This window comes from Coptis chinensis, chromosome 3, assembly GCF_015680905.1.
Source record: "Coptis chinensis isolate HL-2020 chromosome 3, ASM1568090v1, whole genome shotgun sequence".
NCBI lineage: Eukaryota > Viridiplantae > Streptophyta > Magnoliopsida > Ranunculales > Ranunculaceae > Coptis > Coptis chinensis.
The window spans coordinates 30,078,747-30,104,080 of NC_141458.1; the positions used below are offsets into that span (position 1 = coordinate 30,078,747).

General features: G+C 37.3%; 3 protein-coding genes across 5 annotated transcripts; all 3 read right to left on the minus strand.

Annotated features, from left to right (window-relative positions):
- Positions 1–441: 441 nt before the first annotated feature.
- Positions 442–2,888, minus strand: LOC147509093 (4/1 protein short form protein). Its single transcript, XM_086601393.1, has 7 exons — positions 2,709–2,888; positions 2,451–2,612; positions 2,291–2,368; positions 1,510–1,583; positions 1,306–1,439; positions 1,116–1,211; positions 442–815 (listed from the first exon to the last, which is right to left on the minus strand). Exons 1-7 carry the CDS (start codon positions 2,778–2,780, stop codon positions 667–669), a joined length of 765 nt encoding a protein of 254 aa, XP_086457519.1. The 5' UTR covers positions 2,781–2,888; the 3' UTR covers positions 442–666.
- A 149-nt stretch (positions 2,889–3,037) lies between these two features.
- LOC147509094 (GATA transcription factor 28-like) lies at positions 3,038–11,876 on the minus strand. Of its 2 annotated transcripts, none has more exons than XM_086601391.1 (7): positions 11,472–11,876; positions 11,285–11,362; positions 11,068–11,162; positions 6,260–6,382; positions 5,793–5,962; positions 3,818–3,889; positions 3,038–3,279 (listed from the first exon to the last, which is right to left on the minus strand). In XM_086601391.1, the coding sequence occupies exons 1-7, from the start codon at positions 11,742–11,744 to the stop codon at positions 3,239–3,241; spliced, it is 852 nt and encodes a 283-aa protein (XP_086457517.1). In that variant the 5' UTR covers positions 11,745–11,876; the 3' UTR covers positions 3,038–3,238. The 2 variants fall into 2 exon arrangements, with proteins under 2 accessions (XP_086457517.1, XP_086457518.1); XM_086601392.1 differs by having other exon boundaries at positions 5,857–5,962; positions 11,472–11,874.
- A 149-nt stretch (positions 11,877–12,025) lies between these two features.
- On the minus strand, positions 12,026–14,852 carry PAP28 (purple acid phosphatase 28). 2 transcript variants are annotated; one of them, XM_086601389.1, is made up of 4 exons: positions 14,476–14,852; positions 13,999–14,067; positions 13,031–13,437; positions 12,026–12,677 (listed from the first exon to the last, which is right to left on the minus strand). In XM_086601389.1, the coding sequence occupies exons 1-4, from the start codon at positions 14,789–14,791 to the stop codon at positions 12,216–12,218; spliced, it is 1,254 nt and encodes a 417-aa protein (XP_086457515.1). In that variant the 5' UTR covers positions 14,792–14,852; the 3' UTR covers positions 12,026–12,215. The 2 variants fall into 2 exon arrangements, with proteins under 2 accessions (XP_086457515.1, XP_086457516.1); XM_086601390.1 differs by lacking the exon at positions 13,999–14,067 and having other exon boundaries at positions 14,476–14,842.
- Between the last annotated feature and the right edge of the window lie 10,482 nt (positions 14,853–25,334).

Consider the following 25,334-nt stretch of genomic DNA (forward strand, 5'->3'; position numbering starts at 1 on the left):
AACTATTCTTTGTAGCGTAAGGGTTTTAGAAAAATCGTTTTTTGTTGAAACTACTGTTGTTAGCAATTTAGTTGTCCGTTTCAATTTTTTTCCATAATTAGAGTTTACAAAAAATTGGAAACTCTCTGGAGCCTTGAAAAATAGAGCCATAGGGTATAGCTATAATATATATCTAAGGAAAAAGGTGTGTGGTTTTCTTGGGCCCTTGAAAAGTCATACGTATCAAAAGTACATAACCCATAGTAAGTCGTAACGGCAACAATATCCAATCATAAACTATTTATTCTTTTTTTTTTATGTTGGATCACGTAAAAGATTTCTATTAGCGGAAAATTACCAAGGAGCTGTAAAGTTAGCTGAATCAAAATATTCAAAACAAATATAGTTTTAAGAAAGGTTGGGTGTTGAGAGATTTTCAACGCACCAAAGTGAATCAAAAGATTAAAAACAAATAGTTTTTGCTTGAACTATTTATCCATATACACAGTTCAAACATCTTGAATTCATAGGAAAACTCCAAAATATATCACATTAGTAATGTATACAGGAGAATACACTAGTTCTCAAACCTTCTACAGTAATAGTGATGGTCCTCACAGAGACCGCCATCAGACACCGGTTTTCCACAAAATCATTCTTCATGATTCAACTTACAACTTCTTTAGCTCAGTACCTGTGCTTGTTGTTGTTCAACTGCCTCTTCAGAGCCTCGTTCTCCTTCCTTAGTTTCATAAGCTTCTGCTTCAGTGTTTCAACGTGACGATTTGCAGTTGAGTCTCTTTGTTGTTCCTCTAACTTCTTTCTGCTGTTAGCTACTGCAGAACGCATAGCATACTTAATCATGTAAGATCATAAAGGCATTACAGGAGTTTTTAGTGACTTTTAGTGATGGCAGCGAGTTTTAGAACTCAGATTGCCATATTTGTCAAACTCATACATGGCCTGATGTAAATGTTATTTCTCGACTATTGCTTAACTATTTATTCTTATCTATCTTCTTAAGTTGCAAAGATGCGCAATAGTTCAACACACAATTATGATGCAGCAAATTAAAGGTCAGAAAACATATTAAGTGTCTGATTAAGGAACATTTTATAAAAAGTGTTAGATCTCACATTCCTTTTCGGCATATTGGAGTTTCACGTTCAGCTCACGCTTTTCTTCCTGTTCGACTAGGAGCCAATCTCTCAGATCCTGAACCTCATGATTGTCTGCCAGCAATAAATTAAGAAGCTGATCCCCACATTCCCAATTTTAAAAGTTGTCTATAAAGGCCACCTTGCAAGATAAGCCAAAGAACCTTACATTTTGATTCTGCATCAGCATGAACACGTTCCAACCTCCTAGAAAGTGTTTCTATCTGAGTCTTGTGTGCAGCCAAGTCTTTGTGGAGTTGGTTTATCATTTCAAGATTTGCTTCTTCTTGATGTAAAAAGTTTCTGAAATGGCATACAGCAATTTAGACAAGAGCTAACAAAAAGTATAACAACACATAGGCAATTCACTCACCTGACCCGTGCCTCCAAATCTCCAATTGTCGCTGCATGCTCTTGTTGGAGCAAATCCACTGCTTTCTTATGTTCCTGCTTATATTTTCTAGCTTTATTCACTGATATTTCATGGTATACAGCATTTTGAAATAAATCACTCAGGCAAGTATCCAATCATCCTTACACTCATCACTGAACTGGAAACTAGAATTAATGCTATTCACAATCAACAAAAGTAGTACCTTTTGTCAAGATTAGATGCCATATTCTATTGAATCATCTTGTTGCTTCTAGATTGTTCAAATCTTTATGGTTCATGGTTTTATGTAGAAATAGACTGAAACAAGATTCTGATAGCTTGAAGAGGGATGGATCATCCATGGGAATCCAAAACACGGATGACATGATAATAAAATGGTAGAAACCAGTTTAAATCTTCAAACCAATAACCAATTGGCAGTTTAGGCAATTAAATCATGTCAGAACTTAGGTAAGCCATGTTCGACTTGAATGCTTAACACTTCCGAATATCGAACTAATGAAATATTAAAGACAACAGAGATCACAAAGTTATACTTGTTGTTGTTAATTATCTTTTTCTATTTTTATTCTAGCAATAACTTGTGACCATTTTGATCCAGACATGTGAAATGGTCTTTGTCAAACTTAAACCATTTCCACTCAAGGTCTCAATTCACTCACCAATATTTTAAGGTCTATCCCTTGTTACCTTAATATAAACAAACCATAGGCAGTGAATCAGCAAAATACAAACCACAAATAATGAAGGTGAATCTTACTTCTTCTTTACTGATTTGTTCTTCATTCACTTTCTTCAACTCATCTTTCAAACTTTGACAATTCGAACGACGTTCAATCTATTCAGTAAATACAAAATCCACTTGATTAAATAATATTTGACTAAATTTCCCAACAAAAAATACAAAATAAATAACGCACCTGATTAGCTAATTTGTTTAACGAGTCACTATACAACTTCACCAACCGATCATTATCTTGTTTCAGCTCATTACAACTTCTCTCAAGTGACTCACGTCGTTTTATTTCAATTCCATAACTTGATTTCAATGAATTCATTTCAGTAATTCCGTTTTTAAAATACTGCTTTATCGAAATGTTCGAAACGTACAATAATTAGTAAAAGAGTTAAAAAAAAAGAAACACAAAACTCAAAAGAGAAGAGAAGAGAAGGACAACCTCGTAAATTTGATCGAAAGTGGAGAGCAGATTTTCCATTTCTTCTCCTTCTTCTTCGGGCGTTCCCGCCATTTTTTGACAGTTTTGAGTTGATTGCAAATTTTTGTGTACAGTATTTATAGTGTAAAGAAGTGGAGGCCCATTTTCTTAGTTCATGGGCCCAATATACATACGTAGCAGAATAGTTTTTCGGCCATTTATTTTTCCAAGTTGGAATTTTAATTTACTGCGAGATTTGGCACAGTGATGAACATAACGGTGAAAGTGCTTGATAGTCTCATGAGACAACATTACCAATCTGAATACTTAAGGCTATGGAAAATTAGTAATTACATGAAAACAAAATATTCCTTACTATATTTACTGGTAATTCGCAAGGAAAAAAGGGACGGATATACACTAGTTCAATTGTATGAACTGAACCCGCCCATAACGTAAAATGGGATGTGAAGACGAGATTGTTGCAAGCAATCACCTGACTCGTATACATTACAACTAAGGCCTAGGATGAAACTAGCTCCCATAACAAATTATCGCTGTTCTCTGCATCCAGAATGTTGGCAACTATGTTCTGCAAAACCAATATAAAGTGGTAACGAACCAGCAAACAGTCAGCGATGAAGGCAACTGCAAGGAGGGAAGAAATAAAAATTGACACTCGGGTTATGGAACTATCTACTAGGGAAAAAGTAAACATTACACGCATTTCTTGGTGTAGTTTACAGGTTACTTCCCTGTTTTTTTTTTTTTTTTTTTTTTTTTAAATTTTTTTGATAGGACTTCCCTGTTTTTCTTATATCAGTGTCACCCTTCCTATTATCGAAGAGAAAAAGTGTCACCCTTCCAATACATGACTCACACGCCATATAACAACTAAACACCTGAAATGTTCTATCCATTTTCCCTCCAATATATGGTCAAACACCATTGCGTAGGAGGTTAAAATCACTATCAATGGTACTTGTCCATAAACTGGTAGAGAACTCACAGGACCAAAAATATAATGAGTTGTCAGCGGGGGAAACGGGACTTTGAGGGATTAGGTAATGAAGTTCTAACTCTGAAAAAAAAAACTACTTTGAAGTTAAACCAACTCATTAGTAACCAACCTCCTCGTTCACACTTGTGGAAAGATTGTTCTGAATGAAAATATCTGCAGCCTTTCGGAATGCAAACGTTCCCTGCAGGCAGCACAACCAGTTACAGATTTTAAGGACCATGGAAACGAGGGAAGAAAAAATTCGAGAGAGAGAAGGAGAGAGGAGGACGAGGGGGGTTTAAACATCAATGTATATAGGATTACCTTTCCATTCACTATACATATATAATCAATAGGATCCTTTTTCATAATGATTAATAGTGCAAAACTAACGTTAATACACATAGACAACATTTTGGGAAATAATCTATTTCGAGAGAAGCAGAGAACCCTGCATGGTCACTTTTGAATGAAAAATCCACAAGTAGACTGGAATTATGATGGGGAAAGTCTGGTGGGAGATGTTCTTTCCTCAAAGTTTTCCAGCATCCTCTTATAATGATTCAGTTTTGCACCAGCCAAGAGCCATCCTATTTATGTTAATGATCACACTTACTAAAAAAATTGTTTACATACCAAAACTTGGGTTAAAAAATTACATTCAGCGATTCTACCAGGATTCATGGAGCTACCAAAGTAACAAAAATATTGAATTTGCTCATGAAGACACCCAATAAATTATTAAATAAAATATAAATAGCAAGACAATGTTAGAAAAAACATCTCTGCAAACTTTTTATTTACACTAGTATAAACGTAACTGGTAGGATACCCCAAACCAAAAGTGGCCTTGCACAAGGAACAAATGGCTCATTCTTTGTGGATATGATCTCCCCACCATGGAGGTTATTCAAACAAAAAATCGGAACATTTGGATATTTTTTAAGTTTATCAAAAGTATTGCAAAACTTATTATATACGGTTAGATAAATCCAAAAACTTGCCACATCTTTAGACACCCTTAAGAATATTGGAATGAGCTGATTTTTGTGTGGATAGTCTCCATGCTGGGGAGATCATATCCACACACAAAAAATGTGCCCTTCATTCCTTGCATAGTCCACTTTTGGGTTGGGCTGTACATTTGGGATGGCTAGCTAGCCCGCCCCTAAATGTAATATATTGGACAGTATGTAATTTAGAGTGACTAGAGAAACTGTATTTCTTCGTACCAAAATAAAAACCACATGCATCCGCATGTATCCTTCCCTAACTCACTATCAGTGACACGCGGAAGACAGTGCTAAAAAGGTTGTTTAAAGGCTTCGGTGGTCACCTGATCCCAAACACCATAAGGTATCAAGATACCATTTCTAGTGATACTATATGTGAATTACCAGCATTGATATATGTCAGAGACCATAGATATTTTGAATAGAAGGGACCGCGTGTGTCTGTAAGCACCAAAGCAGTATAGGGAAGTCGTGGTTAATAAAAACTTTGAGTCTAGGAAAGGGGAGCTTAATTTACAGGTGTCCAGGGACTATACAAAGAAAAATTCTGCAAGACAATGTTGTCACAAGGCCCAAAATATCCGTATTGTCCGATATACCAAACCCCTGAAATTCCAGCATACAGCACCAATATATTGGAAAATATCGGAAAGTAGCCAGGATAAAACTTGAAAACAAAATAAAAAATAATACAAATAAGAGATGAAATCGGTGAATATATACTGGAAATATTGGTATCCCGAAATTCCAATATATATCCTTACGACCTAAAGTTTACAATGTAAAACCGACACGTGGACCTCCCATGATTTTGGTTGTGTTAATAGTGTGTTGGACACGTGAAATTCGCGTGAGGTACATTTTTACTGGTGATTTTAAGGATCACGGGGGATACAATTTATGCAAACTTACATTTTCACCCCATGTTTTTCCATGTTTTTTCTCTCTTGGTAACGTGTATCAAATTAACCAACTTTCTTAGGAACTATGTAGGATGCAGTTCTATATAATCTTTATTTGATATCATGCCTTTCCACTATACCTTTTAATGAAAATAAAGTTAGATGGGAAATAAAGGAGTGTTTCTCTTACATAAAGTATGAATAAGAAGAATGTCCCTGATTGCCAAAGTCAAGGAAAAGTTCTTAGCATCTACCTTGTTTGCCCACTTAAGACCACATGCATTGCAAAGGGTCCGTGGTCCTTCAGGCCCACGCCGCATCATCGGAGTGGACTTCTCACTAAGGCCACACTGACAACAGCTGAAATAAATGTTCAAGAAAACATGCATCAACTAAAGAACAGAAGGAGGTATAACCGTATAATGAGACGATCACGGTCAGCTTATGGACAAAACAGAAAATCCAATACTTTCTACTTTGCAAATCAGTATCTATGGAACATAAAACCATATAAGATTTAACAAATCATTTCCAACTGCAAGATTCACTAATTCCCAGCTTCCCACACAGAAAACAAAAACAAAAAAAGTGCATGCACACTGATATTAATTTGCACAGATAAAAAGAAAGAACATATGAGTGGATGTAAGAGCTCACGTAGATTCTTGTTGGGATTCATTGACATCCGAGCTCCAGTTTGAAGAGTCGCAACTTAATATCGATGTAAAGCCAGCATAAGTAGGCTTTGAAGATGCAAACTGACCCTTCTGCCGTTTCATCCTACATCAGTGTTACCCAAAATTAAACAAGCATAGAACCAATACATCAATATTGCATATACAGAGAACACAAAAGCATACTAAACCATCTTCCATGTTTAACAAACAGTCTAAAATGGTCCTCTAGGTGATAATTGACCATTTACTCTCTAATGAAATATAGTTACCAGGGGCCATTATGATTTGATGAGCAGTGAGCACCATAGGCTACCTACTTTAGAGTACAATAACTTATCAAAGAACACAGAAACAACTCAAATCACTTTTTTTTTTCTTTTGATCAGAAAAACAGTATGTTAAATTATATAAATAATAATGATGCAGTGTGAGAGATTCACACAAAAAATAGTACAGGTATACGTAGGCTAAGCCTCAACCAGTGGATCCCACCTAAATACAAGATCTTCCAATTTCAAACCCCCATAACTGGGCAAGTAGGACACCAAATCCCATATAAATACATAAGTCACCACCACATTTATGAGTTCAGAACCTCAGAAATTAAGCATGCATAAAATATAGCAGGAATTATTTTATATATGATAAAAAGTAAATATCAGGAGTGCATATACTGATATACAATATTATCCGAATGTTACTCATATGACATACACATGATATAGACAACGAGTAAAGCAAGCGAAACAGCATATGCGGGTCCAAAAAGAACCAGATATATCTCCTCATCTATAAGATATCGTCCACAAAGTTATTTTTAAAAGAAACATCATTAACAGTAATATCCACGTAACAAGTTGAGCTTCAATACTCATAAGATTATGAGTACTGTAAAAGATTAGAATAAGGATATTATAGTCGGTACTTAAAAAACATACCAAGACATTATTTGCACAATTGTATGGAATATTCAGCACCTATCCAAAAATCATCCATAGGCAAAATCTGTCTCTTCCGAACGGCAGATCAATGATCAATTGATCATGAGCGCAATCCAATATGATAGAGGTGTGGAGAAAAAGCAATGCATGCCTGGATGAGAAAGATGATGTCTAAGAAGGGTGGATTGTCATACAGACAGAGGTCAGCATGAATTGACTCAAAGGATTCGGCTCGTACTGGGACTCATGGTCATTTGAAAGATGAACAAAAATATGGATTAAATTGATTTTTAGTATTCATCATCTCAGAGTATACATTGTATCCTGAAAATTCAGCCCACTACTTGATTATAACAATCTTTACATAAACTAACTTTTACGTTGTCTTGTTGAATCCGTCTTCCTTTTTTTTTGATCTATCTCTCTTTTTTTCATACAAATAAGAGATATTAAATTGATATAATTGGTAACATTACATCAACACCAAGACCAATGGCAATAGCAAAAACTATTGATCAGGGACCGAACCCAAAAGACCCTACCATACCCGAGTACCCCTTGGCGAACCAAGGCGAAACCAAAAGACAACAAAAAAGAAAAAAAGAAAAAAAGAAAAAAAGAAAGAAAAAGAAAACAGTAGCCAAATAGGCCAAAAAGCAGAAGCAGAAAAGTACTCAAAAACCTAAGAGCCACCACTGTGGTGGAACCATAAAAAATGTAAATCAATGGCCTTCCGTAGTCCCCTTAATCCAGACCCTGAATTCTTACTGCAATCTGACTGTGACTAACTGGCCAGAGCCACACTTGCTTGACTCATTTTTATTGTTATGGAATCAATAACTTCCTTAGTTGCAAAGCACTATCGGCCAACCATTTCACATAGTATTGGCATTTAACATTCACTTATTTGATTCCTAAATGGGATAATCGGACCCCTTACCAAACTTTAAGGAAATCTCTCCAACATAACTGCTAGCACAAACCTCGAGAGTGAAAGGTTCCTTAGCAATTTAGTCGAATTTTGTCAAATTCCGGCTTCATTTTTCATTAAACTGGAAATTAAGGTAACTTCACAGCTGTGTCAATTGAATGTACGTTACATATCCATTAGTTTATGCTTGACGGCTTTCGGTTCTCATCAAAAGGTGGCCTACGATGCTCAGAAGCTCCTCATTCTCTCACCGAAACTTTGGGCTTTCACATTATGACAATATTAATCCTCTCCCCCATTAAAGCTAGGTGCTTAGTTGATCACATACATATAGCGGCAATTTTGGGGTTGCGGAAGGAAAGTACAAAAATGGCTTAGAAAGAACATAGATGACTTACGATCATAAGCACTCAAGCAACTTGGTAAGAGTGATTGAGGTAATTCTATGCTGCAAAATTTACCTTCACATGTTCTGGGAGACGAACAAAATTCTTCTTCTTTTATCGCTAACATAAATATATATTATATATATCAAATAGAGGGGGATTTATAGTAAGAGATATCCTATAACACACAATCATCACCCAAAAAAAAAGGTGAAACAAAGCCCACAAAAGTTGTGTTCACTATAACTTCCACTTGCGCAAGCTTCGCAGACCAAATGCTAATAGAAGCACGAAGAAAAGAAAGTATCCCAAAATAAAGTTCAGGGTTGAGATGATAAATGGTGGAGTTAGCTGTTGAGATGTTTAGTCCCACATGGGATATGTTAAGCCACACATAATATTATACAAGTCTTGGGGCCTCTCCACTTATCACCAATTGGTTTTGAGTTGGAAGCCCATCTTTAATATGGTATCAGGGCGGGCCATTGTGTTTGGCCCAGCCTGTTGTCTACTCCACATAACCCAAGTATGTTTGTCCACATGGGCTCAAGTAATGCCACACGTGAGGGGGCGTGTTGGGATGTTTAGTCCCACATGAGCTAATGTTAAGCCACGCATTAAAATATATATTAGTCTAGGGGCTCTCCACTTATCACCAATTGGTTTTAAGTTGGAAGCCCAACTTTAATATTAGCAATAATGAGATCAAGCACGACATCACCAACAACTCGAAACGTTGATAAGATAGTGAGCCAGATTATGATGAGTGAGTTAAAAACAACTTTTGACAGTAAGAGTTCGTACTTGATAACGTGTTCAACTGCTTGAACTGACGATCTGATGTCATCATCTACCACATCAATATCCATTCCTAAATCTAATAAACATTTTCCAAACCTTCATTATATAGATATTTCACAATCTTTCTTGCTTCATCACTCAAAAATCCAAAACGAAACAAAAAAATCACTATACCACTTTTCCTTTGTTTGCCAATTTCTCTCTCAGTTCTTTTGATGACAGATAACAAGGCAATGATTAAGTCCAAAGAATGCTATGACATCGTTGGTAATTTCAAGAGAAGTAAGGAAAGTAGATGTGTACACAATGACTTTATATCGTCCGTTGAAGCGGTAGAATATATTTTTAACCAATTCTTGCAGAAACAGCTTTTAAAAGTCGTTTTACTTACTCATCATACACTGGTTCACCTTGTCGGCTCGACTCTCGAGTTAATTTATGTGTCTGTGCTTATTCTTGTTGTTGCTAACTCTGCCATTACCACTTACCTTGATATTGTTCCTATTCAACTTTCTCTTCTCCATGCTGCCAACTTAGTCTTTTGAAGCTTCCACTTATCGTGGTTAGACATACTTTCTTTAAATTCGTTTGTCAAAATTCACTTAGTTCAAGATTTGATCGCTTTCTAAAACTTGGTTTGGTTAAATTAATCCACGATGTTGGGCCATCCTAATAAGGTAATATGATAATACCTAATCAAGATATAACAGTTAACACATGCAGCACGGACTTAGAGAATCACAAGAACTGTCTCGAACTAGTCATGGAGGAATTTTGGTTGAAATCCCACACCGCAATAAAGTCGATGGATGGGAACAATTATATCACTAGGTCTCCCATAGCTAGTCTAATAGCTCATACTTTCCACTTTCCTAGCACCATATCATGGTTGAAACCATGTCACTGGACTACCTCTCATCCTCTCCTAATTGTATGTTGTCCACTAGTATAGAAAGGGCGAAGTGAAGGTTAAAAAGGTTGCAAACACCTAGTACATTACCGGTAACGAGTAATGTATAGGGCTTTGTTAATCTTGTCAAATAAATATTTTAAGTTGCACTGCAAGCAAGCAACCCCTATTACACTCTACAGCGAAGGGTAGACTTCAGGATTTCACTAGTCTCCAAACTTCTCTTAAAAAAGATGTCACTGGCAAGACCGTATGCTGATTATTCAACTTGGCCAGGTCTCACTAACACCTGTTGTAACTTGTTACACATTACGAAAACGATAAAAGCACTCTACTAACTATTGCCTCTTCAATACAATAACTCCCAATGCATCATAAATTACTAAAAATTACACTTTGCTTTCTATTAATGATCAACATATTTCTTTTATGGTGATTAGAAAATAGACTTGAATGGTAGACACGGCTCAAGTACTTCAATATGGCATGCAATAACCACTTCCACAAATTAATATTAAGGTAACTATCACCTAGACAATCATCTATATCGGTCAAGCCGTCAAGGTACAGTTACGACATGTCAAAAGTCCTTAACACTGAAACCGATTAACCTTACTACAGTGATACCCAAAACAAAAACAAAAACAAAATGCACCAATGTTGAAGGATTAGAGAAGTTTTCTAAACTGACACTATCCTTGATGCTCAAGCCTAAAGACTCCTGCAATGTAAAACAACTAGGACTCTAAGAAAGTAAAAAAATACTTCGATGTACATGCAAAAATGAAATGAAGATAGAATAATGTACAACATCCCTACCTCTGGGTAACCACTTTACGAGCAGGCTGAATAATTTTCTTCTCAAAATTACGCTCTTTCCGCTTCTGACGGAATCTCATCAAAGATTCTAACCTCTGTTGAAACATTAAACTAGTGTCATACATTAGACAACCCATTGCTAAATCCATCAATAAACAGAAATAACCAAGAAAATCATCAGCCCATGTGTACAAACATAACGAGTATAAAAGGATACCTTCTCCGCAGGTAATTTCGATACTGGCTCTGAAACAGGCACTTCACAAACACCCAATAATAAGAGCACAGCCTGAACCTGTGTAAATGACATGTCAACAATAGTTAAGGCCCCAAGTTCAGTACCAAAAGCGAAGTTGTAACAAACTATAAAGTATAAACAACATGAAAGGTGGCCATGTGGGTACCTTTTCAGGAGCGACAGAGTCAAAAACATAAACCTCCCCATGGAACGAAAGTGTCAACTGGTTCTCAGTAGAAGCTGGTCCTCCTTGTTGATCAGATAGATTTCCCTCCGCACCATCACCATCACCATCACCACCTTCCTCCTCTTCCTCTTCCTCTTCTTCTTCTTCTTCCTGTATAATATAATGCTGCTCATTCACAACATTACTATGAGGGTCGTATTCCAAAACTTCGCTCACTTGTTCTTCTAGACGATGCATCATGCCCCGAGGCATTATTATTATATATTAAATAAATTGCCCCCGACGGAAATGAGTTTGAAGAAATTTTTGCAGAATGTCAGTGTTGACTGTTGAGACGAGAGAGAGAGAGAGAGAGTTGGTTTACATGCAGGCCCAAAACCTGATTTGATGAAACTTGGACCTTAAATCTTAGAGCCCAATATAAATTGCAGCGAAAAAATATATATAAATTTGAGCCCATTCTCAGTATTTTATGCTCTGGTTTGCTTGTCACCTAATAGGGCATCGACAAGTGTACAGACACATAGGACACATTATATTTAACTGCCACAAACATTTGCCTTTTCATTCAGCGAAAAAGATAGCAGAAAGAAGATTACAGTATCAGTTTATAATTTTATATATACACAATACTAATGACTAAGAATGAAATGCAACCAAGTTGCTTAATGACGAATAAACCGAAACAAGAAGACAGGGAGTTCTGGTACCAGTTGAACTGAGTCAGCTCGAGGATCTTCGGTCCCATAAGACTTGTTCATCAATCTTGCTCAGACTTCCATCATCAAGACGTTTCCATGTTTTGATCTTCTCCACTCCCAACCATTCTTTCTTTCCCTTTTCAAGCTCGGTCAATATGACTCTAGCTCTTCTTTCCCAACCTACTTTCCCATACCCATGGTATCCAGAACCACCACCGTAGCAAAGCCATATACCGTTAATCTCTCCACAGAAGTCGTTGAGATGATCATGGCCGATGAAAACTGCTTTAATGTCTTTGATAGAGGTAAGGGTTTGTAGAACCCCTGAGTTGACAGAAGAACAAGCTACTCCCTCCTGAAACTGACCTGAGAACTTTGTATACCACAGCTGTTTTACTTCAGGAATTGGGATATGGAAGAATGTCAGTGCTGGGGCTCTTGTGATGCCAAGCAGTGCATCCGAATGCAAGTCCTGTTTATGTGCCTGTCAATATGCAGACCTGCAAATATTAATGAAATCTAAATGTGGCAAATATATGTTGTTTTTGAAACTTAAGGCAGCATAAAATCCAGTAGAAGCAACTTGAGAAAGTCTAATTGAAAAATGAGATGATGAATTATGCACTGAATCCTGCATTCAGCAATCATGTACGATTGTACGGATTTAGTGAACAACGAGCCTAAAAGAAAGTGGCTTTCAGCCCAGAATTCAATGATGTAACATTGAGTTATGTACCCTGTCAATCTATTGGTGTTATGGACTTATGGTAGTATCATATTGTTGTGTAAAGCCAAAAAAGAAAATCTCAACTGCCAACAACATATCACCTGTTATACCTGAAACCCTTTAGAAATGCTACGAAGCCAACGAAGTTGAGATTCCTTAATCCATCCATAAGTTCGAATGCCGTTGACGATGGCCCTGTCTCCACTGTCGAGAAAGAAAAGATCAAGTAGGCTGGTGTTGGCAAAATGGGAACCCAAAGCTCCATATACTTTGATATCATAGTTCCCAAACCCCTCAATGTCAGTTCTAACACTCTCTTGACTGGATGGATTGATTTGGGAAACTGAATAATCCATAAGGGAGATGAAAGACATTAACTCCTCACGAGTCATTGTAGACTCTTGGTCATGATTACCCAAAATTGCTGCCCATGGAAGTTTAGATTCTATGGCCGGACTGAAGGCTTCAACAAGAGATTCAGCAGCATCAGCAGTGCTTGGGCCAAATATATTGTCCCCTGGTTACAAAATGTGAAATTTCAGAGGCTTCCTAGTTTTGGGGAAAATAACGAGTAGACTAAACAGGAAAGAGTAACTCTGACCAAACAATGATTTGCATGCATGAAAAGAACTGAATTATGCTGAAAAGAACAAAGTGAAATGTGAAAAACTAAAATCACATAAATTTTTTACTAGGAACAAAGAAGGTCCACACCTAAGCCAATCAATTAATCGACCCTAAACTTAGGAGCGCTGGAAGTATAGAGCATATATCTACTTAATCTTCTATGACACTTCACATACTCTTAAAGGCTATATAGAGTAGAATTCATCCGTCGCCTTGTAGACCTATTTTATGTACAGAAATTGTTGATGAGTTTCATCAATTACGCAACAAATTGGAACATGATAAATTATATGCTCAACTTTTGGATGATTGGAAAGATGTCCCCTATCGGCTATAATATTCTATCCAGCGAATCTCCTAGCGCCTCCCAATAATAACATGAATATATTCTTCTCCACTCTCGAGAACAATTTTGATGGGAAGAGTTACATAAGCAGTGAAATGGGGGCACCTTTGTGTAAGAATTCTGCATGAAAGCTCTTGAATGGAAACTTTTCCCATGTGAAATCAAACACTACACCTAAAATATCATCAAACCATTCTAAGAATTTGAAACACCATAGAAACAAAAATAACTAATAAGTAAAGAACATGATGTTGAACCTTATTTGCTTGCACTTTACCCTATAGACTATAGCAGCTAGCTAGTCTAGCATTCACCGTAGATCATAACAAACTGAGGATAAACATATACTAGAATTTGAAATTAGAGAGTAAATACTTAATTGGAGAGAAGACATCGCACCAACTATGTGTCTCTTGGTTCATGTCCTGTGTACTTGGCTGAATGTAGTGTCATGCAACTATCAAGTATATAAACTAATTTAACAAACTAACAAGTAACGACTAGAAACTGGAAGATATATTGGTATATATTGATTGATATACCTCGGAATTTTCAAAAAGTAATGAATATATATATATATACCTGTAAAGGCAATAAAATCAGGCTTCTCAAGTTGAATAAGTTTGTTAACAAATCGAGTGGTATTAAGATCAGAACAAAAGTGAAAGTCGTGAGCAGAAACATCTTTACATCTACTCAAAATCCCATTCCCATAATGCATATCAGCTACCTGAAGAATCTTGAAAGTCCCAACAGACTTAAATCTTATAGGAAGGTCTGGCTGTTTCTTGATTTTAACTACTTCTTCACCAATCATTAGCTTTTGGAGAGAGAAAAGAATGACGGAAATTAAAAGTACGTAGACAAAAATAAATCGGGTCGATGTTTCTGCTGTCATAGCTCCAATTTTGTGTTTCACTCTTCAGAATGTTCTTTTTTTAACGTGTTTGGGTTCACTGGAAAGGCCCATGGGCCATAAAAATTTCTTTCTGTCTTATTTTGGTTCAAAATTCAAACGATGTATATCTTTCTAGTGCCCTTCTTCAATGAGCACAATTTGTTGCTTTTAATTTGACATTTTTTTCATTGAGATTTGGGTTTTTGTGAAATTTTCACTCAATTTTTTTTGCTTTTTGTGCACTACATTCTCAAACCCTTGTTTGAGTGGATGAGGGGGTGTGGATGGGTGCACATTGAGTGCATTTGACTTTTGACGCATGGAAGAAAATACCATATTTTTACTATCTTAAAAATCCCACCCCCGTATTTTAATATAAATTTTTTGTGACTCTTTGTCCATTTTTTTTTGATGGTTTTGTCCTTACACTATATGTTGAATTTTCCAACAAACCATCCAATGACAATTGTAAAAACTGTGATAGTATAGGGTCAAACTAGTCATTATATCTCTCCAATTTTTTATTTGAATCTTTTTGTCTCCTATGGTTCCATTAACTTTTTAATTTTTTCTTTTCTTTAATCAGGCCCACATAAAATTGGCAAACTCAAGTACTTTTTATTTTTTTAATGTTTTTTTAAACTCAAGAGACCCACAAACAATTGGGTGTGTTACTCCGAACATGCACCATACTAGTGTGTATGTAATAAATAGCTTGCCCACCAAATCTCAAATTTCCCTCCACACTCTGATTCTCTAATCGGCATAAGAAGGCGAATAAGTTTTTAAGCAAAACGTTTAAGTTCATCCATATTTTTGTAAGTAATCTTCGTATTTATTCTCTCTCTCTTAATTTTGGGATATTTATGTTGTTTGTTTAACTCGTTATTCTGATTATTAGCTAGGCTCTGTTAGTTCTCATTTCGTGAGATATCAAGGCAATCGGGCCTAAGTAAAGTTTGAATATGGGGCCTTATAGTATTAATGTATACTAATAAAATTGTTACATCTTATGGATTTATTTACGTTATTTCATATGAATACAAATCTCAATTTATTTAACAAAGAATTTAGAATATAACAATTATTATAAAAATTGATCCAAACTTTTTATTTTTTTTCTTTATTGAATAGTCATCTCATAAATTTGAAACTTCAATAAATTTATTTAACAAAGAAATGCACAAGAGAAAGAAGAAAAATTCTACACCAAATAAAATAATATATATAATGATGGATTATAGGAAAAAACCTAAAAAGACAAAAGAAGAATAGAGGTAAGATTGAAGTGTTGGCTTCAATGCCTCATATTTGATTATTTGTTATAGAGTGATGAAGAATTTTAATAAATTATAGAGACATGTATATATTTTTTTGGAAAAGCCGAAAATGCTAGGGAAACGAAGGCGTTTAACGTGATTTTCTAGCTTCCAATTTTCCAATGTAAAAACGTTTATCTAACGGATTGAAATAAATGAAAAACAATAATAATAGTTTTTTTTTTTTGCTAATAAAACAATAGTGGACTGTGAGCTAAAATATATTGGGGCCCCCTTGGGTTGCGGGGCCCTAAGCGACTGCTTATTATGCTATGGAGGTAGAGTCGGCCCTGATCTTAACCCAAGGTCATTTTCTTATGTGTTCTAAATACTGTATTTTTAATACTCTGAGCTATGATAACAAAGCTCATTGAATTGGTTGTTCATTTGAACTTGTCTACGTTGCACCAATTAAATGCTTAAAAGATCATATCTATCCTGATGCCGAAAAGTTGGGTAGTGAAACATTTGCCAATGCGGAGCCTGTTACTCGAAGTGCAGAAGTGACGCGTCTCAGTACAGATGATATTTAGTCCTGACGAAGCCTTGAAGTATATGCATGAGAATGTTAGTTTGTAACTACATATTAATATTGTAAATGTTGTATTTCGTTTAACCTTATTGATGTAGGCAGTTTGGGGGAGAAGAGTTGATTGATTGGCTTTGACCGAGTTTGTTTGGACGAACTGCCTACGTATCAAGTTCTCTCTGCTGGGGGGAGAGAGACTTGAATTAGGTCAGATGTAGTTCCTCCTCTTCTTTATATGGGCAAAGGTGACCGCGCCTCCTCCTCTCTCGCGTCAGGTCAAGTTCTGGATTTGATGCCATTTAATGAACCATGAAGGCGTCCTGCAATGAAGTAATGGCAAGCGCAGCTGAAGCTCCGGTCTTGATGATGCCAACTGCAACACAGTAAGTGTATATTACTCCCTCACAAATATATTGAGGAATTTACGCATGTCTTTCTGCTATCGTCATAGTAGCAGTTAGACTTAAAGTTAATTACTTTTGAAATTTTGATTGTATTAACACAGTAAACTTTTGTTAACTGAACGGGGGAAATAAGAAAGAGTAGAATCAAATGTCTTATTACAATTATTACTTTGTCCAGAAGAGTACTATAGACATTACTATAGACAGCCAAGTTCGACAATTCTTAGACAACCATGACCAACTCATACAAAACTAAAATAGCAGAGAGGAAAAAAAAAATAAAAAAAAAAAAAAATAAAACTAAGAAAAGAGAATTAAGTGGAAATGGCAATTCAAATATGCCTAATTTTTTAATTTTGAGCTAATTTAGTGCCCAACAAATATTTATGATTGTAAAGGTAAGTTTTGGCCAAGACCTTACAACTCTGAATAGTTGGGGAAGAAGGGGGTGAGTAGTGTTTTGACTGAGCTCGTGTTCTGTACGAGTTGCCTACGTATCTAGTTCTCTGGTAAATTGGAATCAAGTCTCACGTAGTTCCTCTTGATTGGTCCTTTGAATAGGAATTGGAGATTGATTGTGGAGAAGAAGTAATGCTCTTGGAGAGTGGAGAAGATGGAGAATCGAGATGACCTTTCCTCCTTTTGATTAGTAGTTTCCTCATCTTTTATAACCCGTGACCTTTGGTTAATTTTCTTTAATGTGGCTCTTCAATGAGCTTAAATGGAGGATAAATAAGTGCATGGCCACTGTTACAGAATTGCTGTAACGGTTGTCTTTCTATCTCTGAGCGTTACAAGACCTGACTAAGGTCTCAATATGAGCGACCTAGCTGAGGACCTGATATAGTTTTGTGATGAGTTGTGCCGGACACGTGTATAATATACATTGGTGGTGTATAGTAGTCCCTTACACAACCCCCCTCTCATTAGGTTGTCCTTATTCAGTAAGACGATCTGATGAGAGATTAATTCCAATCGTGGGAAGCACACGGGGTAATAACTGAAGATGCAAGTGATGCTGCTTTGACAAGTACTGTGTGAACCCATTTTATACCCTTTGACCTCCCATCTCCACTCTCCTCGGTCCCTTCACGAAGAGACTCCCTCTCTTTTGAACCTTTCAGCTGAACCCATTTGGGGCTGCCTACGTACCCCCAACTTTCCGAAAGATCAAGCTATCTCGTAGTTCTTCCACTCCCTTCACTGCCACCTCCTCTCTCTCTTCTCCCTTCATTTCTCTTTTTCATCAGGTCAAAGTCCTTGGGCCTCCTGCCATTGGGCCCATCTCTTTGGCCCACTACCACACAAGGCTTACTTCTCTCTCTCTCGCTCCTCTTCGGATTATATTCCTCTGCTTTTCTTTTTTCTCTCTCTGTACTCTTCTGACCCTTCTACATTTGATGTTCCTGGTCATGAATATGGTTGATACACCATTGTGTGAGCCCATTTTATACCCTTTGACCTCCCATCTCCACTCTCCTCGGTCCCTTCACGAAGAGACTCCCTATTTTTTGAACCTTTCAGCTGAACCCATTTGAGGCTACCTACGTACCCCCGACTTTCCGGAGGTTCAAGCTGTCTCATAGTTCTTTCACTCCCTTCACTACCGCCTCCTCTCTCTCTTCTCCCTTCATTTCTCTTTTTCATCAGGTCAAAGTCCTTGGGCTTCCTACCATTGGCCCCAACTCTTTGGCCCAATACCACACAAGGCCCACTTCTCTCTCTCTCTCGCTCCTCTTCGGATTATATTCCTCAGCTTTTCTTTTTTCTCTCTCTGTACTCTTCTGACCCTTCTACATGTGATGTTCCTGGTCATGAATATGGCTGATACAAGTACTAAATTGGTCTTAGAAATGTAGGTCCTCAATTAGTGAGAAAATTGTAGCTCAAGAGAGCATTGGAGGTTGAATGAGTGTAGGTCTAGGGACCATTGGAGCTCGTGTGAGCGTTCTGCTCTAGTGAGCGTATGTTTAGGGACCATTGGAGCTTATGTGAGCGTAGGTCTAGGGATCATTGGAACTCTAGTGAGCGTAGGTTTTAGAACCATTAGAGCTAGTGTGAGTGTTCTACACTAGTGAGCATAGGTCTTGGGACCATTGGAGCTCGTGTGAGCGTTCTGCACTGGTGAGCGTAGGTCTTGGGACCATTGGAGCTCGTGTGAGTGTTGGTCTAAGGACCATTGGAGCTTGTGTGAGCCTTCTGCTCTAGTGAGCGTAGGTCTAGGGACCATTGTAGCTCGTGTGAACGTTCTGCACTGAGTTGATCCTAAAAGTATAGGTCCTCAACTAGTGAGAATGTTTGTAGCTTTAGGGAGCAGCTCAAGAGAGCATTATGATTTGGAGATCGCAGTTGATAGCTAGTCTTGAATTGGCATGACTATAGCTAGCCCCAATTTTAGAGTTTGATTGACATGTTTGGATGGCAATGATTAGCCCCAGTTTGGAGATGGTTGTGGCTAACCCCAATTTGGAACTTAATTGGCCTGCACTAGATCGAACTGATACCAAAAACGAATTAGAATGGTAATTTCGTCAATAAAGAATCGAGTATTGAGTTCAAAAGGATGAGTTGTATGTGCACAGATGGTTGCAGCTAGCCCCACTTCGGAGTGTAAGCGACCTGCAATAGACTGAGATGTATACATAAAAGTTAGTAGTATATTCAAGGTCGATAATTGAACTTTTGTAAACTTGGAGGCCAATCTTTTTCTTATATAGATTGCTCCTTCCTTCAGAAGACAACGGTGGAAATTCCAGAGTTTTATAGCTCGGGTAGTCTCTTGATTGTGCTTTGGAGCTGGTTGTTTCATCAATTAAAGATCAATAAATAGAACAATAAATAGAAAGCCAATCTTAAAAAAACTTGTATAGTTAGAACCAGTGTTGATCAGCAATGTGCTTGGTGCAATAGAGGTGTAGGGGTTGCAGATCGATATTCAAAATAGATGAACGTGATCTCAAGTATTGGATTTGCAAAGGCAATGATCTGCAGCCCCCAGTTGCGTTCTTCTTGCGATCTAATTTTCTTCTAGACTATAGAGAAAATTGTAAGACCTATTGAGAAGAAAGCAAATGGAATATCTACGACTAGTTAGGAGTGATCAATCGACCATGACTACTTGTCGAGGTCCAGTATGTATTAGTTGAGGTCGACTAAGTTTTGCCTGTAAAACTTTGTCCGGTGGCAAAACAACAAGCTCGTAACGCACATGCAGTTGCAAGTTGCAAGCAACGTAAACCAATTAAAATTAAAAGGGACTGACACATGCAGTTGTGAGTTGCAAGAAACATAAACCAATTAAAATTAAAAGGGACTGAGACTTCATGGCAGCCGTTCCAATCAAGATTCATTATAAGTAATAATACCTATGATCCAACAAGATATTAAAGCGTCCAAATCTATGTTGTAATGTTGAAAATAGTTATAATGGCAATTTTCTAGTAACTAGTGCCTTGCGTAGGTCACTGATCATGTGCATGAAATCCAAGTTAAGTATTTTGAAGTTGAGCAATTATTATAAGGAGGTTGGCTAGAAGTTAGTTAAAGCCTCCTCAGATCATGAAATTCAATGAAAAATTCAGGTGTGCAAAACCAGAAACTATTGGAATGTGTACGCCAGTTAAGATTGATGCATCTTTGTTGGCAAGAAAAAATTAGAAACAGATGATTCCAAAATTACCCGTAAAGGAGTTTTGAAAGGAGTACTTATCTAATTGGTTAGTAGCGACCTGGTCGCCATTCATCGATTTGACATATTATTTTCTTCCAATTGCCATTCGATTGATTAACGTTGCATTCTTATGACCTCTAGTAGATTTCTACTTCGATTACACGCTTCATGAGCTTGGAAATTAGAATCTTTAGAAAGATTGAGAGTAAAGTAGGTGAATTTCCAAGAAATTCGACTCACAGACAGCGCCAATGTAAATGTGCATTTTGGTCACGACCTTACAATTCTGAATAGTTGGGGAAGAAGGGGGTGAGTAGTGTTTTGACTGAGCTCGCGTTCTGTACGACCTGCCTACGTATCCAGTTCTCCGGTGAACTGGAATCAAGTCTCACGTAGTTCCTCTTGATTAGTCATTTGAATATGAATTGGAGATTGATTGTGGAGAAGAAGTAATGCTCTTGGAGAGTGGAGAAGATGGAGAATCGAGATGATCTCTCCTACCTTTGATTGGTAGTTTCCTTATCTTTTATAGCCCGTGACCTTTGGTTAATTCCCTTTAATGTAGCTTTTCAATGAGCTTAAATGGAAGATAAATGAGTGCATGGTTACTGTAAGGGGGATTTCCCGTCATTAGATAAATGACACGTGTATGGGAAATAACTTAAGACTATAGATGTACAGAATGAGACGAGGACCACCGGATAAGTTCTGTGAATAAGTGATCTCGTGCTTAACACGAGTATTTAGTGGACATGTGCTAGGCACGTGACTGACCTCCTCTAAACATAACAGTTCTCCAAGTCGTTAGGAACTGATATGGACAGTTCCTGAACAGAAGGAAACTAAATAAGGCGATCTTTGATGATAAGGAAGGAATCATGATGACATATCTTTAAGAGTTACCTTTTAGATATAATCTTCCCATATACGATGAGACATTATGATCAGCAAGGAAACCTACCTCTCATAAGACATGGTATAGATTCAAACTTCTATAAGGAGAGAATTCATAATAGGAAGGTGGAGTCCAAAGATGGAAGAGAACTTAACCCTAGGACTCTTGAAGCTCTTCCTATATAAACCATATGAATTCTCTCATAAGAGCTACGCAAGATAGGGTTTGATTATCCTAAATAAACAACGAGATACGTAGGCAGCCACCAGGCGGTTCAACCCTGAACTCACAATCATCTCATCACTTCTCTACTCAGTAAAAGTTTCTAGATCACAAGGCACAGAGGAAGATCAGGGGATACTCAGAAATTCCCCTACATCTTGTGGCGCCGTCTGTGGGGACGAAAGTAGGTAAACATTTATTCCGAACGACTGATTTAGTTTAAAAACTCTTACCATTATGATGGCAGGAGCAAAGAAAACAAAGGGGGGGGGGGGGGAGAATGCCGGTTACCATGATGCGAATACCCCCTCCAAAGACCTATGACCAGCACCGACGGACCAGCTGCTCCCAGTGCAGGCCCCAGGAATAACTGTCACACCCGAATTTCGACAGAATTCGGAAAAACATTACTTGTCCCCGACTCTTCGATCTCCGAGGTGTGGCGCACTCTCCACTCCCAAAAACCCATCAACAGTTTAAATATGCGGATAATTAAAAAACCAAATAAAAGTTCCATTATACAAATGTCCTCTTCATTACAAAAATTTACAAATGAAAATACGTAAAATATCGTCTAGACTTAAAATCTATATCACCTCAAGGGAAGACAAAACACAACCTGAGATGCAATGCTAACGCAAACCACAAGCAACAACCAATCTTCTTCATCACTAAACCTGTCAAGACTTATCAACTATGTTCATTTAATGAACACACCCGATAAGCAAACATGCAAATCGAGTCAGCATTATAAACAATGCTGGTGTGAGTACCCCTAAAATACAACATATAATATACATATATATACACAATCCACAAGGCAGTTAGTTCCTCCACCGAGACGCCTTAACTTTCAACGACTAATACAGCATCCTTAAGCACAATAATAAAGGCAGGTAGTTCCTCCACTGAGGCGCCTTAACTTTCCACTAACCACACAACAAACTATACGCATAATAAATAAGGCATGTAGTTCCTCCATCGAGGCGCCTTAGGTTCAATGACCAACCTCTTTTTGTGTGTTTAGATGGTGTATGGATGATGTAGATAGATGATGATCGTTGAACAAAAGAGAAGCGTATCAAAACCTAATTATCCCTCACTAAGTAAAGGATGAGTAGGGTATCGTTCCACTTTTAAGTGTATGTTATGTGAAGAACGAATTTGGAAAGGGGTTTTCATGGATTAAAAACTAATGTTGTAGAGATTGTAGATTCTAATGCTAAACTAAGCTAAACTAACTAAACTATTGAGAATTTATAAGAGAGAGAATTCAAGAGATTAGAATCCACCAATACTTTTAATCTATGACCTTCTGCTTCATGGTTGTTCTTACAAGTAGACTACAATTAGGCAATCGAGCGAGTGCCGATGCCCTTTTGGATGAAACATCGTTAACAATTAACTCTACTTAAGGTTGTTCTTATGTTTATGCTATTAATATCTTCTTTCCTTTTATGTAAGCTCGGGTAGCCATTCAATGTATTACCAAGAGCAACATCAAGGAGTACTTCCTAATAGGGCAGCCATTCAATGAATCACTACTTAAGGCAAACACAAAGAATACTTCCCCTAGGCACCACTCCCCGAAGCTACCCCTTCTAAGGCAACACAAAGAATACTTCCCTAACTCTAAAGAATTACACTACTAGAAGAAAAGTAAAGAACACTAGCATGATATTAATATTGCAAAACATAAACCCTATTCTATACTTCCATCCCCTGGTGTGGGCAATGGAACTAATAACTACAAAACATAAAGAACTAACCCGATTGAAGAACACCATGAACGGAAGAATCATTAAACCTTAAACACTGGCTTCATCTCCTCCCTTGAAGGAGAAGATTAGCCTTCCATATAGAAGGAAGAACACGAAGAGCGAGAAGAAGAAGAGTTGAAGAACATAAGACTAGAAAGACTAATTTATTAAGACTTCGACTAGTTAAAGCCGATCTTTTATTATTAATCTCTCTCGCCTCAAGTTAAGGAGACAAGAATATAAGTGAATTGGCCCATTACATGAGGCACTTAGGTCCTCTATTTATAGGGGTTACAATGAGTTCTAGAAGCATTCCAAACCGTCATTTGTTTCCTAATACAAATAGGGTTTTTTCGAGTCCGACTTCGTCTTCAAAACGAGAAGGAATTGCTACGATTGTCGATTCATGCGTTTGGACGCATTATCCATGCGTCCCAGACTTAATCAATGCGTCACGACGCCTTTCGATCTATCGTCCCAGGACGCAATCAATCGTTTGGGCCTTTCGATCCATCGTCCCGACGCGATAAGCCGATTTTCTCTCTTACGCTCTATCCTTCTATCCTCTTTTGCGGGCTTTGGTCCAAGCAACGAATCCTTTGGCCTTGGGCTTCCAAATAGACTTTAAAATAGGTCCAAGTCGATATTTAATAGCTCCAATTTCTTGGCCTTCTCCATGATTGTCCACGGACCTCCCATGTGATCATTGATGCTCGAATTGCCGTTTTACCCCATTTTCTCTAATATTCTACAAAACTCTCTTTTTCACTGTGGAATCTTAAAACACAACTTATAAACACTATTAGTCCACTAAGATGGCTAAACAAGAGGCATAATCGAGGGTTAAAAGCACTTTTTGAGCACTTATCACAACTCCCAACTAAATTTTTTTGCTAGTCTCTTAGCAAATAAGATAAAAATAGATAAGTGATCAAAATCACATCCTAATAACAAAAATAAAATCCTAACTCATTTTCGCAGGCATCGCGATTGCATTTACCATATGCAACAAGGCTTTAAACCTTTAAGTTCCCCAAAAAAGACGAGTTATAGTCTCGTGAGGGTTTTCAGGTGATATACCCACAAAATCAATCAATAGCATGTTTAAAAATGATAGTATTTTTCAGAGAGAGAAATTCCTTACCCACTTAGTGCTTACCCCAATAGACAGTCTCCATTGCTAACAAAGACTCATAGATTATGATGGGAGATAGTAAAAATTGACAAAATTCTCAATCAAGGCTTATGTGTGTACTTAGTCAATCTCCTATACTCTCCTATCTAAGAAACGGAATCCCTAGTTTACCATAGGTAGATAATCTCGACTTTCAATCCTTATCGGTCATACTCTCAGAAAAGAATCTCTCAGAAGATGGTCTACTATTTTTACCTCATGTATGTGGGGAAAAAAGAATAATGTATCTGAACATCCCACATACTACCTTGAAAAACAGACTTCTGAATAAAATTAGTCTCATGGAAAGAATGTCAATCACATATGAAGTGTCGGGTCCTTCACTTTAGCATCCTCTCACCTATTCTAGACTTTGTACCATCTTTGTAATGATAAGTCATGGGTTGTAACTTGGCTTGGGTATTAGTTTATGAAGGAAAGGTAAAAAGGATTCTAAGGTTGTTTCGAAAACACTAAGGGTTTTGCTTCTTTCTTTGGAAGATTTCTTCAAATTACGTATTGCAGAGAAAATTCTTCCTTTATCTTAGCTTTTCCATCCATTCCTCGCTG

Coding starts and splice junctions, on each gene's coding strand:
- LOC147509093 (XM_086601393.1), bottom strand. CDS start 2,780: ATGGCGGGAACGCCCGAAGAAGAAGGAGAAGAAATGGAAAATCTGCTC. Junction 1,212..1,305: donor TGCTGATGCAGAATCAAAAT/GTAAGGTTCTTT, acceptor TATTGCTGGCAG/ACAATCATGAGGTTCAGGAT. Junction 816..1,115: donor CCAATATGCCGAAAAGGAAT/GTGAGATCTAAC, acceptor TGCGTTCTGCAG/TAGCTAACAGCAGAAAGAAG.
- LOC147509094 (XM_086601391.1), bottom strand. CDS start 11,744: ATGCCTCGGGGCATGATGCATCGTCTAGAAGAACAAGTGAGCGAAGTT. Junction 11,163..11,284: donor CGAAATTACCTGCGGAGAAG/GTATCCTTTTAT, acceptor ATGTTTCAACAG/AGGTTAGAATCTTTGATGAG. Junction 5,963..6,259: donor GAATCCCAACAAGAATCTAC/GTGAGCTCTTAC, acceptor CATTTATTTCAG/CTGTTGTCAGTGTGGCCTTA.
- PAP28 (XM_086601389.1), bottom strand. CDS start 14,791: ATGACAGCAGAAACATCGACCCGATTTATTTTTGTCTACGTACTTTTA. Junction 14,068..14,475: donor TGATTTTATTGCCTTTACAG/GTATATATATAT, acceptor ATGATATTTTAG/GTGTAGTGTTTGATTTCACA. Junction 13,438..13,998: donor TGCAGAATTCTTACACAAAG/GTGCCCCCATTT, acceptor TTTTGTAACCAG/GGGACAATATATTTGGCCCA.